This window comes from Lepidochelys kempii, chromosome 19 (genome assembly GCF_965140265.1).
Source record: "Lepidochelys kempii isolate rLepKem1 chromosome 19, rLepKem1.hap2, whole genome shotgun sequence".
Classification (NCBI taxonomy): Eukaryota; Metazoa; Chordata; order Testudines; family Cheloniidae; genus Lepidochelys; species Lepidochelys kempii.
In genome coordinates, this window is record NC_133274.1 from 2,636,306 (window position 1) to 2,656,099 (window position 19,794).

The window sequence follows — 19,794 nt, forward strand, 5'->3', positions numbered from 1 at the left end:
GGCCAAATCACCCCCCTTCCCCTTTAAGAGGCCGACTCCGTCAATAAGCCGCCCCCTGATTGGTTGCCGCCCCCTCCTCGGTGCCCTGGCAACGGCGTCCGCGTTTCCGGGAGCCCGGAGCGGGCGGCCCCTCAGGCGCCGCCCGGCCCCGCGCCATGTCGGCCCGCTCGCTGCCGCTGCTCTTCCTCAACCTGGGCGGGGAGATGCTCTACATCCTGGACCAGCGGCTGCGGGCCCAGAGCATCCCCGGGGAGAAGGCCCGCAAAGGTGAGAGCCCGGCCCGGGGGGGGGCCGCCCCCCGACAGAGCATCCCCGGGGGGGGCCGCCCCCCGCCCCCCGACAGAGCATCCCCGGGGGGGGCCGCCCCCCGCCCCCCGACAGAGCATCCCCGGGGGGGGCCGCCCCCCGCCCCCCGACAGAGCATCCCCGGGGGGGGCCGCCCCCCAGCCAGAGCATCCCCGGGGGGGGTCGCCCCCCGCCCCCCAGCCAGAGCATCCCTGGGGACATCCCCCCCCGCCCCTCCCCAGAGCATCCTCCCGGACTCAGCACCCCGCGGGGCCGACCCCCTGCCCCTCCCCAGAGCATCCCCCCCGGGGGGCCGCCCCTCGACACAGCATCCCCGGGGGGGGCGCCCTTCGCTACAGCCCCCCCCCCGCCCCTTCCCAGAGCATCCCCAGGGAGCAGGCCCGCAAAGGTGACAGCCTTGTGCTAGGGGACAGCCCCCAACCGCCCCCCCCCCCCAGCATCCCTAAGAAGGGCCCCAAAAGTGAGGCCTGGGGCAAGACTGCCCTGGTGCTACTCTGCCCACTCACCTGCCATGTATTGGCTTTAGAGCCCCTCCAGCATTGCAGGCTGGTGGAGAAGTTCCTGTGTATCAGAGCCTAGGCTGACACTGGGAGCGGGGCGTAGGGAATGGAGCATGTGGGAAGGTCAGGGCTTTTTAGAGGAGGCAACTTCACCACCACCCCTTTCCCTGCACCTCTGAAATGGACCCAACTTGAGTTCCATCCCTGTGGCAGGCTTCAAAATGCTCTCCCCATGGGGCCAGTAGGAAGCTTTCCTGGAGCAGCTCAGACCCTTATGCAGAAATTAGATACTTGTCTGGGTTTTTTTAAGGCCCCACTTCTTGCCCCAGTGGTTTGAAAGGGGAGTCTTGTGTCTGTGACTCAAACTTATAGTTGCTGTTTAAAGTCCTGTAGACAGCAAACAATCATGTCAATTTCACAGTGGTGCTTAGGAATCTTTGAGCCACAGAGGCAGGGCTGGCATTGTTCACCAATGAAGGGGATATGAACACCAGAGGCTGCGGGTAGGGTGGAGCAGCAAGCCCACAAATCAAGTGCCCCTGCAGGGCCGTGAAACAACACTTTCCCTTCCAGAAGCCAGGAGGGCTGGTGCTTCAAATGTATCAAATATCTACTATGCACAGAATAGAAAAATAGGACAGAGTTTGAAGACCGCACCTGGGTGCTCAGATGCCATGTTGATAAGTGCAATATAAACACCTAGAGAGAATCTGAGCACCTGGGAATAGGGGAGGTGCATTTCTCACCTGTATTATCCCTCCTGCACCTGGGTGACTGTAGCTCTCCCTCTCCTTGCCTTTTGGTTGGCCTCTGGCTAGTAGCTCAGATGCTAGGACTAAGTTCGAGAGCCCTAATGGGGAGGCATCACATCTCCAGATGCTGGTGGTGGATATCTGCCTAAAGACTCAGTTTCCTTTACATGTCTGACATTTCTAGAGTTATGTTCATATTTACACCGCTACGCAATTTAGCTTCATCCCTAAAGAGAGTCAACAAATAATTCACACACTCTTTTGGATCCTGTATCTTTGGCTTTCTGTTCAAGAGGCTTTGTACACTGCCCTCTAAATAGCTGAGACTCCATGAGCAAATTTTGTGCTAAACTGATTTTAAAATGGCTTGTTGCAAGTACATATTGAGCCAAGCTGTTTTTTTCTGGAACCATGTTTAAAATTTGTCTTTAATGGAGTTTTAGACACAGCACTGCTGGATACTTAGACTCATAGATGTAAAGGGTGATGTTACATTTTGAACAGAAAAATTCTGGCTAATGTAAGTGTGTGTGTCGGGGGGAGGATATTGTTGAATGTGGATCAAAGCTACACTCCGGCTGTCTATACTCCTTTTCCATTCTGTCCGGCACAGTCATGCTCTATCCCCCTACCTAATATATAGGTTTCTTCCGACTGTTACATCTTTTATGGAAACCTTGAAATCAACAGTTCCAGTCTGAAACCAAGGTTTGTGATTAGATCCCCTTAATTTAGGGGCAGATGTGAACACCTCGTAGCTGCCTGGGTGGAAGCCTGTGTATGGGAAATGTATGTTCCACTAGAATATTATAATGTAAAACGATACGACGTCGTGCAGAGGAGAAAATGTGCCCAGGTGGAAGACTTTACTGGGTGTGCAGAGGACACATTCTTTGCTGCTTTGGGGAAAGGAATGACTCCTTCCCACTGATCCAGGAACAGACTGGAGGGCAGTATCTACATCTCTGCTCTTGGTCACTGTGAAGTAGAGGAGAGGAGGGTGGGAATTAAAAAAGAAAACTGAGGAAATCCCAGAAGACCAAGAAGCAAATAGAGAGAACACCAGTCATGGATGTACAGAATAAGGTGAAATATTATCCTTCTACTAATTCCATCTACCAAGAAGCGACTTTGCTGCAGCACAAAAATGACCTCAAAGATGTTCATTCATGGTAGTGTCCTGTTTTTAGCAATTTCACTCTGAAATATGATCAATCACTCTCCTGCTCCAAAGTGATCTACCGTTTAGTAGTAAATTAGTCTCATGCAGTCATGTTTGTTGGGTGATAATTTCCCTGTATTTCATTTATATAGGAGAGTTATTAATATACTTACTATGGTATCAGAAGGATCCTGCAAAGACAACATAGTCATAACAAGCATTTCCTAATCAGGCCATTATGGTCTTAGATTAATAGATTCCAAAGCCAAAAGGGACCATTGTGATCATCTAGTCTGACCTGTATAACACAGGCCATAGAACTTCCTGAGAATAATCCCTAGAGCAGATCTTTCAGAAAAGTATCCAATCTTTATTTTAAAATTGTCTGTCGGTGATGGAAAATCTACCATGACCCTTGGTAAATTGTTCCAATGGTTAATTACTCTCACCATTATAAATTTATGCTATCTTACACTAGGTATCTCTCTGGTAATAACTGCATGAAGCTGTTATCATTAGGGCTCCATGTTTGGCACGGAGGTCACGGAAGTCATTGATTCTGTGACTTTCCGTGACTTCTGTGGCAGCCAGTGGGACTGACCCCAGAACTGCCCAAGCAGCTGGATCCAGGGCCAGCTGTTCAGGTGGCCCTGGGGACAGTCCCACTGGCCGCTGCTGGAGCGGCTCGGCAGCTAGCCACTTGGACAGCCCCGCAACCAGCTGCACCAGCCACTGCTGGCACCAGGGACCCCCTGAGCAGCGGTCTCCCAGGCGGCCAGGGTAGCCGCTGCTTGGCAGCCCCTGGCAGCTGGTGCCACTGGCCCTCCCCCCCCACCTCCCCAGCAGCGGGGCCCCCAGACACCTCCCTTAGCAGCAGCAGCCCCAGCTCCCCCTCAGCAGCGCCCTCCACCTCCACCCCCCAAGATTTAGTCAGGGGTATTTATAGTATAAGTTATGGACAGGTCATGGGCCGTGATTCTTTATTTCTAGCCCGTGACTTGTCCATGACTTTTACTAAAAATACCCGTGACTAAATCGTAGCCTTAGTTATCATACTTATCTACATCTCCAGAAAAATCATCACTTCTTTACATACTAGAGATTGCTACACTTATTTCAGTAAAGAGCTGGAATGGGTGGAGGCTTACAATAGAAGAAAGTAAAAACTAAGATTGTGCATTTGGTTATCATGGAAACTCAAATACACTTGAATATCTCTGTATTTGTATTTCGGAGCTTAATGCCTCAGGGATCCATTTATGGAACCAAAATAACTCAAGATTTGGTCTTCTCAACAATATTTTCATTATCCTGGTTCTGAAATATTGCAATAACAGCAGCTGAGGTGTTATTTTTGGAGAAACAAAAACACACAATTTTAAAAATAAGAGAAACATAAATATATGACTACTGGACTTTGTGCCTACCCTAGTAACATGTTTTTGGACCCTGTATTTATCAAGTTGTAGCATCATTATTAAATGTACCTCCCGCTTCGATTTCATACTTACTGCACAAAAGCTCCAACCTTAAATCAGTAGCATTATGCAACTCTCATTGTAACATTTTCTGAATTAAACAAATTAAGGTTAAAAATAAACCACTTTCTTCTCCCAACCATGATTTTATATGGGGCAGGGAAGGAGAGCCCAAGAACTTTAAAATTTCATAACAATAAGAAATAAGGGAAAAGGTTCATTATGCTTTTCCATCTGTCCTCCCAACCTGAAAAAACTGCTTAACAGTAGCAGAGGATAGATTACAGGAAGCTATTTTTAACAATTCATATTATAATGGCTAAAGTAATGACAGGGCTATCTTATTGCACCATCGCTGTGTACTGTTCAGGTGGCTGGAGGTACAAAACTTAGGCTTGGCCTACACTACCAACTTATGTCAGTATAACTACATCACTGTGGGATGTGGAAAATCCACCCTCCTGAGAGACGTAGTTATACCAGTCTAACCCCCAGTATAGACAGTACTATGTCAACAGGAGGGCTTTTCCCACTGACATAGCTACCACCTCTGGGGGAGGCGGAGCACCTGTGCTATCAGGAGAAGCTCTCCTGTTGGCGTAAGTAAGGTTTTCACTAGAGCTACAGTAGCTGCAGTGGGGTAAGTGTAAACAAGCCAGTAAACATAATGACCCATGAGGTGTGAATTAGTGAACAAGTTCTGACACATCTCGATGAGAACATAGGACCTGCACTGCTGTAGCTGCATTTTGCACTCTGGAAGATTCAGGCTTTATTTCGGTTGAGATGTGGTTACAGCTATGTTGTGATATCATTGGTTAGAACTGCGGACTCTCTCTTGTTCACTTGTGAGTAATAAATCTAGTTGTATTGAAAAGAACCAGACACATTAGCTCTTCCCTTTCCCAGCTTGATGTCAAAAGTGCTGAGCATTTGCTTGGGATAAAATTCTGGCCTCAGTGAAGTCAGTGGGATTTTTGCCAATGACCTCAAAAGGGCCAGGATTTCACCATTGGTGTTTGGTTTTTAATGTGAGTGAAAGGTAAAAATAGCAGGCAGCCTTTTCTTGTTAAGCATTGAATGCTGACATGAAAAATAAAGTCCATTAACTAGATTTTTCCAATTTCTTTCTTTTAATCTCCTTGCAAGTATTGTTCTTACTACTTGAACCACTGTTTTTGTTTTGTATGCTTCGTGTAGATGAATGGACAGATGTGGACAGGAAACGAGGTACTGTAACCTTTTAGCTGCATGCAGTAGATCAACACAACCATTTGCACATACGCACACCGAACCCATATGCACATATACACTCCGAACCCTGTTGCCACAGTGTTGTAGTTGTAGCAGTTGTCAAGAACACAAAACAGGTGATTCTTCAACCAAGACTTTCTGTTTAAAAAATACATTAATAATTTTAGATCTAAACACATGTAAATCAAAGACCCTTTAACAATAAATATCTTTCAATCATGCAGCCCTTAAAAATAGCTTCTCTGAAAATTAATTATAATCAGAGCAATGCATATTAATAGATGGTATCTTCACCAGAGAACTTTCTAGCCAAATCTGAATGTCTTAGTTGATTAACCTTATAGAAATACAAGCATATGACTGCATGAGTTCTGTGAGCATTGTTCATGTGTAAAATGCAGGCAGTAATCATGTATGCTGCATAGCAGTATTTCTGTAAGGATATTCCCAATTCCCTAATTCTCTACCTTCCCTGATCTCCAGTTTCCAGGGCCCAACACCTCTTTAAACAGCTTCCTTTTTATAGTTATGATTCAGTTTTCAGAATAAAGCCTTCAGCATTCTCTGTACATTTAGCTAAGGTTCTTTTCACTATGATATATAAGTAGGGCTGTCAAGCGATTAAAAAAATTAATTGTGATTGATCGCACAATTAAAAACATTAATCATGATTAATCATGCTGTTAAACAACAATAGAATACCATTTATTTTAAATATTTTTGCATGTTTACTACATTTTCAAATATATTAATTTCAGTTACAACACAGAACACAAAGTGTACAATGCTCACTTTATATTTATTTTTTATTACAAGTATTTCCTCTGTAAAAAACAAAAAAAATTGTGTTTTTTCAATTCACCTCATACAGGTACTGCAATGCAATCTCTTTATCATGAAAGTTGAACTTACAAATATAGAATTATGTACAAAAAAAAAAGAAAACTGCATTCAAAAATAAAACAATGTAAAACTTTAGCGCCTACAAGTCCACTCAGTCCTACTTCTTGGTCAGCCAATCACTCAGACAAACAAGCTTGGTTACAATTTGCAGGAGATAATGCTGCCTACTTCTTGTTTACAATGTCACCTGAAAGTGAGAACAGGCATTCACATGGTACTGTTGTAGCTGGCATGGCAAGATATTTACATGCCAGATGCGCTAAAGATTCATATGTCCCTTCATGCTTCAACCACCGATCCAGAGGAAATGCTTCCATGCTGATGAGGGGTTCTGCCTGATAACGATCCAAAGCAGTGCAGACTGACCCATGTTAATTTTCATCATCTGAGTCAGATGCTGCCAGCAGAAGGCTGATTTTCCTTTTTGGTGGTTTGGGTTCTGTCGTTTCTGCATCAGAGTGTTGTTCTTTTAAGACTTCTGAAAGCATACTCCACACCTTATCCCTTTCAGATTTTGGACGGCACTTCAGATTCTTAAACCTTGGGTCAAGTGCTATAGCTATTTTTAGAAATCTGACATCAGTACCTTCTTTGTGTTTTGTCAAATCTGCTGTGAAAATGTTCTTAAAATGAACAGGTGCTGGATCATCATCTGAGACTGCTATAACATGAAATATATGCAGAATGCGAGTAAAACAGAGCAGAAGACATACAATTCTCCCCCCAAGAAGTACAGTCACCAATTTAATTGACGCATTATTTTTTTAACAAGCATCATCAGCATCACCTCTGAAATGGTGGCTGAAGCATGAAGGGGCATACGAATGTTTAGCCTATCTGGCATGTAAATACCTTGCAACGCCGGCTACAAAAGTGCCATGTGAACGAACGTCTGTTCTCACTTTCAGGTAACGTAAATAAGAAGCAGGCAGCAGTATCTCCCGTCAATGTAAACAAACGTGTTTGTCTTAGCAATTGGCAGAATAAGAAGTAGGACTGAGTGGACTTGTAGGCTCTAAAGTTTTACACTGTTTTGTTTTTGAGTGCAGTTATGTAACCAAAAAAATCTGCATTTGTAAATTACACTTTCACGATAAAGAGATTGCATTTCAGTACTTCTATGAGGTGAATTGAAAAATACTATTTCTTTTATCATTTTTACAGTACATATATTTGTAATAAAAAATAATAAAATCAGGTGAGCACTGTGCACTTTGTATTCTGTGTTGTAATTGAAATCAATATTGAAAATATAGAAAAACATCCAAAAATATTTAATAAATTTCAATTGGTATTCTATTGTTATAAGTGCGATTAACTGTGCTTAATTTTTTTAATCGCAATTATTTTTTTGAGTTAATCGCGTGAGTTAACTGCGATTTATTGACAGCCCTATATCAAGTGGCATTGACATGTGAATATGCTGGAGTTTGCTTCCGTTCTTCTCTGTGGCTCCACAATGTGTTTTGTGCAGTTACATGTTCTTGCAGCATTTAAAATGTACTAGCATATCAAAAGACTCTGTCAGGCTCTAATGTAACACATTCAAAAGTGGGATGCGGAGGGTAAAACCACCTGATTTTCATATTGATTTGGTCCAAGGCACAAATGTGGATTCCACATAGATCAATCAGTAAAGCTTTAATACTTTCATTGTGCAAGGATTATACAGTAAAAACATGCCGTATCCATTGCTGGATGCTACTATTAAAAGGAAGGATCCCTGAGGAGTCAACAGTCCAAAATCACAAGGTTCTGTTGTTGATGATATCATGATGATTCAGGCATCATCCATCCTCATCTACTTCATTGACTTCAGTTATTTATCATTGATATAAAATTGTTCACGTTTACACAATGAGTAGCTAAAGGAGCTGCTGCAACTGTGTAAAATGTAACCAGTGACTGGTGTCTGAAGCAGTAATTAGTAGTTGGCGGACTGTAATGTGAACATGTATGTGTCTGTTGTTCACGGCTGGAGTCAGTTATAACGTTGGTTGTCAGCAGTTGTGTACCTGGATTTTGTTTTAAATGGAAACTTGTAGCAGGTAAAAATGTGTAACTGTTTTGGTCTTGGATTATTCCTTTGGTTGATTTGAATGTAATCTGGGAAGCATGAGCTTTATCAAGAAAGAAAGTTATCTGCTTCCTGTCATGCTGGTGAGCCATCTGTTGTTAAACTGCATTAGAAACTGAGATGTGTGGAAAGAAAAGGAGGACTTGTGGCACCTTAGAGACTAACAAATTTATTTGAGCATAAGCTTTCGTGAGCTACAGCTCACTTCATGTGACATGATTATGGAAAAACCTCTGTGAATCCTCCATCTTCTCTCTCATCCATTGCATTCTCTCCTTGTGGGAATGTCTCCTGTCTGCACTTGGATCCCTTTCCCTGGTCCTGCTTGCTGAGCTCCCTCTGTGCTTAGTTGCCTTTTTGCTGCATTGCTTAGAGTGACACACCTCTGTTTTTTTTTTATTTTCCCAAACTCAAATGGCTAACATGTTCTCCTTGGGAGAACCTACACTCTGGGATCCCTTTGCTTGATCCAAAGCTATTGTCTTTAGTTCCTATAAAGAAATTAATACCACATTTCACTATCAGAAGTGTGTTGTCAAGGTGTGTTTTTTTGAATGATACTGGGGTTGACTGTGCCCTTTTTATTTGTTTATTTATTTGAATATTTGTTGCTTTCACAGATCTATTTTAAGAAATGTGAATGGTTTTAATTGCAGGAATTAATTTATGTAAGGATTGATGTGTGTGGTTAATACAAGTCGTCCCATTCCATTCCATTCCATTCCATTGTGAAACACTTATAGAGAGACTTTGAGTATTGCTGCAACTCTAAATAGGATTGTTCTGCTACTTGTTTGGATGGCACTGGTAACAGGTGAAGGAGAAGACCTTAATGGATCTTGGTGGGCACAAAAAGTGTGCAGTGTGTGCAAACAGCTATAAAATATTCATGTTCGTATTGCCATGGAGCAGAAGGTCTGATTTTTTTCATGTCTGCCCAGCTGCAAAATAAAGTATGTAATGATTGATACTTATTAACATTGCATTAGATTTTCTTCATTACTAAAGGGATGTTGGATTAAGATTCATTGTACTGCTGTGAAGCAAACTTTTCTGGCTAGGACTGACAAATAAAATGTTTTATGGACAGTACATTCCAAAGGTGGGCAGTGGGGGGAAGAAAAACCTTTTAATCGTAGTTGCTTTTATTTGGGTCACTGCTTCTTAGAAGCTGAGAATAGATTGGGATCCCCTATGAAATGTCTTAAGATGCCCACAAGGGGAAATGCTATTTTGCATCTTTGTAAATATTACCTCCAAGCAAGCATAGAGGGAATTGCATCAGTAGTGACTTGCGCTCCAGCACCCTGAATTATCTGTTTCCAGCTTCTCAGCACCTGAATGGTACCTAGCAGCTGCCCTGGATATCTAACTAAGTTTCCAGTATTATTTAGCGCCAGAGAAGGTGAAAATTGCTGCGACATAGCTCCCGCTGCTGTGCAGTAGACCCACTCACCACCCCCGCTCCCACAATAGTGAGCGTGCACGGCGAACTCTACCAGTAAGAAATAATGTCAGTATTTATATAACTAATCACGACCACCAAGTATCTCTTTGTTCTCTGACTTCTGTCCGAAGGTTTCTGTAATCCGCTTTGAATTTGCTAGCATCACTATCTTTGGTAGTGGTCATCTGCTTGGAAGAGGCTTAATCCTTGCTCTGTAGTCTTGGTATGGACTGCAATATTCGCTTTCATTCAGCATTTCCATAGTGGGACGTGAGTGTGTGTGATACAGAGTTTAGGGCCAAATTCAGTGCTGAAGACAGTGGAGTTACACCTCCTCACATCACTGCTAAATTTGTCCCTGGTGGCCTTGGTCCCTTTCAGAAAAGCAGTGTACAGTGTACTCTTGATGTGTACGCTAGCAGTGTACTCTGATGGTTAGATCAGAGCACTGCGAGGCAGGACGCCATGGTTCTGTTCTTTGCTCTGTCACTGCATCTCTTGAGTAAGTCACTTAACAGCTCTGTGCCTCAATATACATATATAAAAAGGTACTATTCACCTCAGCAGGTTGCTGTGAAGCTTATTAAATGTTTTGAGGTGCTTTGAGATTCTCATATGAAAATCACAGTGGAAGAGCTCAGTATTATCTTGCAGTGATGCCAGTGTTTGAAATGCTTTCCTTACCACCAAAAATCCAAATCTGTGCAACACAAAAACTTCAGACAAGGAACCTTGAATAATTTGATAGACTTCTGTTAAAAAGAGGGAAAAAATGATTTCTTACATTTCTAAAGGGAGAAAAAGATTCAGTTGACTATAATTTATTTTAAGATGGTAATGTGTATGTCCAATCTAATTTAGAACCACAAAGCTTTCCCTGTGGAGCAGAATTACAGCTAAATAGGCATTAGACGCAGTATCAGCCTATTCACTGAACCAGACATTTCTAATTTAAATAAAAAAATAATAAAAGTGATAGACATGACTTTAAAAACAATGCACTAAAACGAGTCTTATTCCCATCAGAAAAAAAGTGTTTGTTGCCTATGGCTATGTCTACATTACAGACTTCTGCCAGCCCAGCTCTGTCATTCGCAGGGGTGAAGAAGTGTGATCCCTGACCTACAGAGCTGTGCCAACGGAAGCTCCTAGTGTAGATCCATTTATACTGGCAGAACTGCACTTTTACCAGTATAATTTGTTTCTCTCATGGGAGATGTTTTTTGTTTAGCTGCGTGCACACTTGAAGTGTTTGCTGGTATAGAATACCAGTATTTTTTTCTGTTGTGGCTCTGTGTGTGGTTTGCATAGGTAACAATTCATATGAATCCTCGCACACCCGACTGTCTGTGTCCTCCATGTGGAACAAAATAGAGCATTAGCTATTTCTGAAATCTGTCAGTATAGAAAATCAACAAGATAGGTTCTTTTGTCTTTACAGTTATGAATGATATCATCACAACCATGTTCAATAAAAAGTTTATGGAGGAGCTGTTTAAACCACAGGAACTCTATTCCAAGAAGGCCCTGAGAACAGTGTATGACCGGCTGGCTCATGCTTCAATCATGAGGCTGAATCAGGCAAGCATGGATAAGGTAAAAAGATTGTCTTCCCCTCATAGATTATTCTAGATATTAGAAGCCATTTGTTGCTTTCTTCAATGCTGCTTCTCACTGGGTGTTGATTGCAGTAGAATTTTTTTATATCATTCTCAGTTTATCAAGAATTTTGTGACAGAAATACTCCATGCAAAAGTTCCTCCTCTTTGCTTTCTTTCTAAACCCAGGAAAGGTGTTAGAAAATACACCTTAGTATCAGACACATTAAGATAACTCAAAACAACAACAAATTCAAAACTCTATGTTTCTGCTTTGATAGTGTGAAAGTGTTTGATTTGGGGTATTCATTAGGTGTGTCTTAATTTTAACTGTGTGTATGCTTATTACTGTTTGGGCATCCCCAAATTCATACCCTCAATTTTGTATGTGCAAATACCTGAATGTGTGCCTGCAAAGAGTATTTCTACATGCAAATAATTGTGGCTGTAACTAAGGAGGTTGAGGGAAGCCCCTGTGAACACTTTACCCTATGGGTTTAGATACTAAAAATTAAATTCTGCATGTAATAAGTATGTATAAAACCTACCAAAGGAATAAAAGATCATAGCTCTTACCATACAGGTATTGGGATGAGTTTTCAAAATCACTTTCCAGATTAAACTTGACTTGACGGTATGATTTGCACTAGATGATGACTGACCTAGGCTTTTTGATCTAACCAGATTTCCCTGTATTATTTTACAGCTCTACGATCTTATGACTATGGCTTTCAAATACCAAGTTCTGCTCTGTCCTCGACCCAAAGACATACTGTTAGTCACTTTCAATCATCTGGATGCTATCAAGGATTTTATACGAGACTCCCCTAACATTCTTAACCAAGTGGACGAAACATTTCGGCAGCTAATCGATGTAAGAGCCCAGTTATTGGATGAACTATAGACCTCCCAGCTGTTTGTTTTTTCACTCTTTTTCCAATGTGGATCTTTTCTTTCAACCTTAGGGAACAACTGAAATCACTCTGCTCCCCTCTGAACCTGAAGGAAGGCTCTGAAGTGTTTTAAAAACACTGCTTGAAACTGAACAGTTTAGAATTCCAGTGTTGTTTTCATATTGGCTCACTTTAAGCTCTTTATTTATTTAAGGCCCAATCCAATTCCCATGAAAGTGTAAGTCTTTCCATTGACTTCAGTAGGAATTGAATTTGGAATTGGTTTGTTAACAATTACAGCTTACCACACTGCCCTTTTTTGATTTTTATTTGCAACACAATTTTGACATTTTTGTGGCCACATTTGACTAGATGGGACAGGTCATTCACAGAACAGCTTAGAAACATTACAGTTATAATTTCTTTTCTGTTCTCTAGATGTACAGTTGTCTCTCTGCTGGTGAATTTCAGCTGATCAGGCAAACACTCCTAATTTTCTTTCAGGACATGCACATCAGGGTAAGTGTCCCATTTCATTAGCCCATAAGAAAAACAGTGAGTTTGATTTTGTGGCAATAAAATGTACGTATTTTGTTATAATTACATTATTTTGAAACAGGTGTGTTTTTGCTGCTCACGCTTGTAACTTGCATTGATGTGCTTGATCTCTCTGTAACTGAAAAAACTGAGCACAATATAAATAACAAGTGTGCCCAAGAGCTTTTACTAAATGAACGTCCCCTTCACTAGAATGGTATGAAAAGCAACGACTGTCCATACTCAGCTGCAGTTCTTTAAATACTAATATACAGACTGTTTTCTGGACTTGCGCTTTTCATTATTGGGAGATTTCACAAACCCAGAGATACCTGTTTATGTACAAACTCGACTGACAAACATTTTTCTTTTTAATTAAAGGCTTGACTAAGAAACCATGAAAAACTGGGGATTGACAGCAAGGATTTGACATTCCTAAATAAAATAAAGGGTTCTGTTTTATTCATTTGAGTATGATCAGTTAAAGTTAGACTAATACTTCCAGTCTGTGGGCGATGACTTTCGAAATATCAGCCTTCCTTTGATTTTTCGCAAGAATTACTATGCAGGAAGGCTGCAGGATCAGGATCCAAATGGTTTACATTAGGAGTCCTTTGACTGGTATTTTTGTGGGTGGGGTGTTTCTTTGCAGGTCTCCATCTTTCTAAAGGATAAAGTACAAAACTCGAATGGTCGCTTTGTGCTGCCAATATCAGGTCCTGTTCCATGGGGAACAGAAGTTCCAGGACTCATCAGGTGATTTCTAGACCATTATTTATTATGTATGCAGCTCCCCCAGTGTGCATGGCTGCCCACAAAGGAGCAGTTGGTACCAACTGTAAAGAGAATACTTGTCCAGTGGGAAGTGCACCAAAACGATCATTCATTTTGCATAGATCACTGAACATCTGTTGGGTATTACTTATATAGCTCAGGATTTGGAACAATCTGGCAATGATCTGGCAATGAAAGGCTTAGTATTTCATCTGTAATCCCCTGTTCCAGCCCTTATGTTCCAGCCCCTTATTTATTCTTTTAAAATTACACCACTGCCTATTATCAATTTAGTAATTTTTTATAATAGTATCAAACATTTGACAGAAGAGAGCTTGATTCCCCATCCTCCAGTATGAAGAGCAAAGCAAGTCAGCACCAAAGAGCATCACTAAATATCTTGAGATAACAATGATTTATTTTTATTCCTTTAAGGATGTTTAATTGCAACGGAGATGAAGTTAAAAGGGTTGAATTCACCAATGGTGGAAATTATATCAGTCCACAAAGGGAAGGTTCATTTGATCTTTATGGAGACAGAGTGCTTAAACTGGGGACAAATATGTAAGTAAACTGTCCTACATAGAAACTACATATAAAATTCTTAATAAAACCTGCTGAAGGTCAGCCTTGAAGATAAATGGCTCTTGATTTGTTGAGGAAAATATGTCTTCAGTCTTTGTATCTCATTGGCTTGTTGATGCCACTTCTGCTGCTCTTTATCAACTTGACACCTTTAGTTTAGTGATGTCTTCCTGGGAGGAGAATGACACAACTAGCAGTAGCTATGTATGGATGTATATAAATAGCCCCAGAAAAGAAACAGCAAAATCTTAACTCCTGTCCGCAGCAGAGCTGAGGAATGGCTGGATCTGGTTTAGTACTACACCTTCCGTGAGCTGCATGTAATGATCACTTAGGTTGCATTCAGGGAATACGTTTGATAACATAGATTTCTTCTGAGTAATTTTGCCATTCAGGAAAGAAGAGTTAGGAGTACTTTTTGCCCATTTGTACTTTTCTTCACTCAAGCACTTTAGCACAGTCCGTATGTCAAAAAACTGAATTAGAACTGCTCATCCCAATTATTCACTGTCCCCAGAAAAGAATGTATGGATATAATGTTATCATCCAGAAACCGTATTTTGAGCCTATGCAGGTAGAGAAGTCTCTTTGGCTCCTACCCTGTGTACAGGAACTGACTGTTTTTTCCCTGCATGCAGTAACTTTTTTATTTTTCCCTCTAGGTACAGTGTTAGTCGGCCAGTAGAGACGCATATGTCAGGAGCATCCAAGAGTTTGGCATCCCACGCAAAGGTCGGATGTCCTTCTATCCCCTTCATGCTTCACTAAGTTCTTGACCTCAGTGACATTCTGTGGCAAAAAGTATTTTGGTCTAATTACGCATTATGTAAAAAAGTATGTTCTTTTATCAGTTTTGGATTTGCCACTGTTTTAGTTTCATTCAATCTTCCCTTGCTCTTTTATGAGACGTGAAGAACAGAAGCTCCCAATCTTCCTTTTCTAGACCATTCAGTATTTTATATACTTTTATCATGACCCCTCCTATTCATCTTCCTTTCTCAGATAAACAATCCCAGCCTCTTAAGGCTCTGTGTATAGGAGAGTTTTTCCAGGCCTCTATGTTGTTCGCCCTCTCTGAACTCCTTCCAATTTTATACTGTCCTTGTTGCCATGGGGTGACCAGAGCATATTAGAGGAAGCTACCAGTGGTTTATATCATGGTTTAATAATTTTTTTCTGTATTGTTCTCTGTCCTGATCTTTATGCATGCTAAAATCGTTGTTTTTGTTGTTGTTTTCCCTAACCAGTTGTTTGACCTATTGAAACAATTGGAAGTTGGTTTTACAGACTTTTCAGCTGTTCAGTTTAGCCAGGCAATTATTTTGTCCTGTATGTGTAACCTCAGTTTGAGTCCATATGCGCTAAACATCAGTCAGCCACCATATTGCTTCTATAATATAAAATATTTAATAATAATATCACACTGAAAAATGTTGTCCTTTACAATACCAGGAACCAGCAAAACGAGTATAGTCCTTCTTTTTCTGTTTGTCCATCCAATGAATCCATTATTGTTTTCTGCAGGAGAATGCAGCCCCTAACCCTCTTGCTAAAGAAGAACTGAACTTTTTGGCTAGACTAATGGGAGGCCTGGAGATCAAGAAACCCAATGGCAGTGAGCCGGGATTCCGATTAAACCTATTCACAACAGACGAGGAGGAAAAGTATGCTTAATTCCAACGCAATTTTGTGTGTGTGGTTTTGGTATTGGGGAGAGGCACAGCATTGACAGTCCTGGAGACTGAAGCCCTTTCTCCAAAGCGAAGGTACAGCACAGGGCAAGCTTTCTATTATGGCTCAATCCTGACCTAGATGGATCCTCTCCAGGGACAAGAGAGGAGTTCAGTCTCTCTGGTGTGTTCACGCCTTGGCCACTGTTGAAATTACCAACCAGAAATCCAGTTAGCACAGGTGGGGGTTTTTTGTAACGTGGAGTCTTCTCCACTATAAAGTGACTGAGACCTCTAATTCCCCATTGGATGGTAATGACTTTTGATCGCTAGTGACCTGATAGATTTGAACTTGTGGCTGAAGCGAAATACTCTCTATCCCATTTCCAATCTCCCTCCAGCTCCTTTTAAGCAAATAAACATTTCACAAGATAAGAGCTTTATTATAGCCTTAATGACAAATCAGCGAATCCGGTCTCTCAGCTCTAATCATCCTAGTCTCTTTGATAAAGGATCTATTTTCTGGCTGCGGGGGGGAGGGAGGGGAAGAGGAAGGCTGCCATTCCACTGTCTGATTAGTTAAAGTTAAAGCTAGCTGGATGTGTTTTGTACTAGAGAAATACTAGCATCTCTTCATAGTTAGCAAAAGAATCATGGATATTCAGGGGTTGCTATATGAAGAAGGATGCTCAGTAAATTAATAACCAACCCGATATTTCCCCTTCACTCCCTTATCTGTCATACATGAGATTAAGTAAACTTTTTTTATGCTTTCAATCAGATATGCAGCATTGACCAGGCCTGAAGAGTTATCTTACAAAGTTATCAACATACAAGCAACCCAGGCATGTATAGTGTATTTCAGATCGTTGATCTTTGTCATCTTTTTGTTTCTGAGAAAATAATTGATAAATTTTAAAAATGTTAATGTATTTTGACAAAACCCTGTTAAGATCACAAATCAGTAATGGAAATTATGTGCAGACTTAGCAATTACAAAGTAATAGAATTTGAAATATAGCAAATATCTGCAACTGTATCTCCTTTACTCACCTGCCAAAGCACAAAGTTTTAAAAATATATAGCCTAGAGAAGGCAGACCCTATGGACCATTTGCCTGCTCCTGTTGCCCTATACCTGCAGATCCTCACATGCTTAACTTTAAGCAGGTGGTTAAGTATGTCACCTGAGTTTTGTATTCTGATTCCAGTCCTGTGGTCTGCACAGGCCAGAACTGCAAGGGCAGGCTCCATCATTAGCTATTGTAAGGGAAAAGAAATGGCCAGTGTTATCATTAACCAATGGGGGGAAGAGGGGGCTACACACTTGTTTTTATTTGTAGTGTTTACAAAACTGGTGGTTCATCAGGGGTTTAGTTAATTTCTCTGTAACTGAAAAGAATATTTTCTTAAACATACTTTTTATGTTAAAATTCATAAAATTCAGAATGCTGAGGGATTTTCTAAGGTTATGATGACAGTTCTAAATTAGGTCAAATTTTGGACCTAAAGTCTTGAGGTGAACTCTCTGACAATAATTGCGAAATTAAGAATTTAGATGTTGGGGTTTTTTTTCCTTTTCAACAGGACCAACAGCAGAATGAGGAGCTGGCTCGAATCATGGGAGAGTTTGAGGTGACGGATCAGCCCAGTCAGAGCACAAGCAAGGGAGATGATTTACTGGCTATGATGGATGAATTATGATACTCTGCTTCCCAGAGGCACAGGCAGAACAAGAAGCTGTTTATTTAGTCACTTACAATTTGACATAGACAGAAACCTGCTGCTAGTCTCCTACCACATGGAGCTATTACAAATCCTGTCTGTGTCATGACTGAATGCACAGGCCAGCCTCTGAGCCCCGAATCAGTCTGGGTGGCATTAATACACATGCTACCAAAACCACTCTAATTTTAAATGTGACCTTTCAATATTTGCCTCCTTCATTTTCTGTGAAAACTCTAGATTGTTCCATGCCTCAGACTTAGAATCTTGAGTATTTCAAGGAAAGGGGAAGTGGGCATTCATGTTCTGCCCTGAACCTTAGCTGGGGGAAGTCTGGATACGTTAAGACACCATTTATAATGGGAAATGTGAAGCTTGGTGTAATATATACTAGCTTGTGTGTGGTTCTTAAACACTCATGGAAGGAACAGTCCCTTCTCTTTGCCAGTTGAGCCAGAGATTTTGTGTGCTTCAATTCATGGAGCTAGCTGTCTGTCCACCACTAAACAGTAGCAATCTCTTTTTTGCTGCACTTATAAACGTGAGAGGCCTCGAAATGACCGACTATCAAAGAAAGTGTTGTCGTTGCGTTTCTATGTACCTGATGTATATTTGTTCACTTTTCAGTAAGGGACGGTAACATTCGTCACTATTTGTTTCTACCCCATCACAAAACAGCGGACACCAGTTCTTCAGAAATATTTTCCCGAGTGCATAGGTTTTTCTGCCTTAGCGTAAACCTGTTGGCACTGAGCAATGTAAACTTCAGCCCCTAAAGGCTATCTACCCCTTTTCTTATTGCCCCGTAGTGATATTCCTCTTTATAAATGTAGCAATTGGAAAGTAACTTTCAGCTGGATTACTTTTGTGGTCTGTTGTTTGCAAGAAATAAGGAACCTTCTCTTGGCTACAAATTAACTTGTCGATATGAATAAGTGGATTTAGTTCCAGTAAAATGTCAATAGTAGATTTACGGTAATAAATCAGGAGCTGATCCTAAATCATACATGCTAGTGAGGGCAGGGGCATTTTCTTTTTATCATTAAAGTAAAACAAGCCTAATATATGGATGAGTATAAGAGGGAGTTCAGGGTAGGGGAGACGGGGGGTGGTTCCATGGCCCAAGGGCGGAGATGGGGGGGTTCTATGGCCCAGGGGGGTAGGGGAGATGGGGGGGTTCTATGGGCCGGGGGGGTGGAGAGATGAGGGCGGATGGGGGGTTCTATGGCCTGGGGGCAGAGATGGGGGGTTCCATGGCCCAGGGGGGATAGGTGAGATGGGGGTTTCTATGGCCCAGGGGAGATGGGGGGTTTCTATGGCCCGGGGGGGGTGGGGAGATGGGGGTTTCTATGGCCCAGGGGAGATGGGGGGGCTCTGTGCCCCGGGGTGGGGTGGGGAGATGGGGGTTTCTATGGCCCAGGGGAGATGGGGGGGCTCTATGCCCCGGGGTGGGGTGGGGTGGGGAGATGGGGGTTTCTATGGCCCAGGGGAGATGGGGGGTTCTATGCCCCGGGGTGGGGAGATGGGGGTTTCTATGGCCCAGGGGAGATGGGGGGGTTCCATGGCCCGGGGGCGGAGATGGGGGGTGGTTCCATGGCCCGGGGGTGGAGATGGGGGGGTTTTCTGGCCCGGGGGCCGAGATGGGGGGTGGTTCCATGGCCCGGAGGTGGAGATGGGGGGGTTTTCTGGCCTGGGGGGGTGGGGAGATGGGGGTTTCTATGGTCCAGGAGAGATGGGGGGGTTCCATGGCCTGGGGGGGGTGGGGAGACGGGGGTTTTTATGGCCCAGGGGAGATGGGGGGGGGTTCCATGGCCCGGGGGCGGAGATGGGGAGGTTTTCTGGCCCGGGAGAGTGGGGAGATGGGGGTTTTTATGGCCCAGGGGAGATGGGGGGGTTCCATGGCCCGGGGGGGGTGGGGAGACGGGGGATGGTTCCATGGCCCAGGGGAGATGGGGGGGTTCTATGCCCCGGGGGTGGAGATGGGGGGTTCTATGGCCCAGGGGTGGAGATGGGGGGTTCTATGCCCCGGGGGGGTGGGGAGATGGGGGGTTCTATGGCCCAGGGGAGATGGGGGGGTTCTATGCCCCGGGGGGGTGGGGAGACGGGGGTTTCTATGGCCCAGGGGAGATGGGGG

General features: G+C 42.7%; 1 protein-coding gene across 3 annotated transcripts; it reads left to right on the forward strand.

Moving 5' to 3' along the window:
• The first annotated feature begins 64 nt into the window (after nt 1-64).
• On the forward strand, nt 65-18,673 carry OSCP1 (organic solute carrier partner 1). Of its 3 annotated transcripts, none has more exons than XM_073317449.1 (10): nt 65-267; nt 11,321-11,475; nt 12,184-12,351; nt 12,809-12,889; nt 13,560-13,663; nt 14,117-14,245; nt 14,929-14,998; nt 15,791-15,930; nt 16,718-16,781; nt 17,523-18,673. In XM_073317449.1, the coding sequence occupies exons 1-10, from the start codon at nt 156-158 to the stop codon at nt 17,637-17,639; spliced, it is 1,140 nt and encodes a 379-aa protein (XP_073173550.1). In that variant the 5' UTR covers nt 65-155; the 3' UTR covers nt 17,640-18,673. The 3 variants fall into 3 exon arrangements, with proteins under 3 accessions (XP_073173550.1, XP_073173551.1, XP_073173552.1); XM_073317450.1 differs by having other exon boundaries at nt 11,321-11,460; XM_073317451.1 differs by lacking the exon at nt 65-267 and adding an exon at nt 5,371-5,428.
• Nucleotides 18,674-19,794: the final 1,121 nt, after the last annotated feature.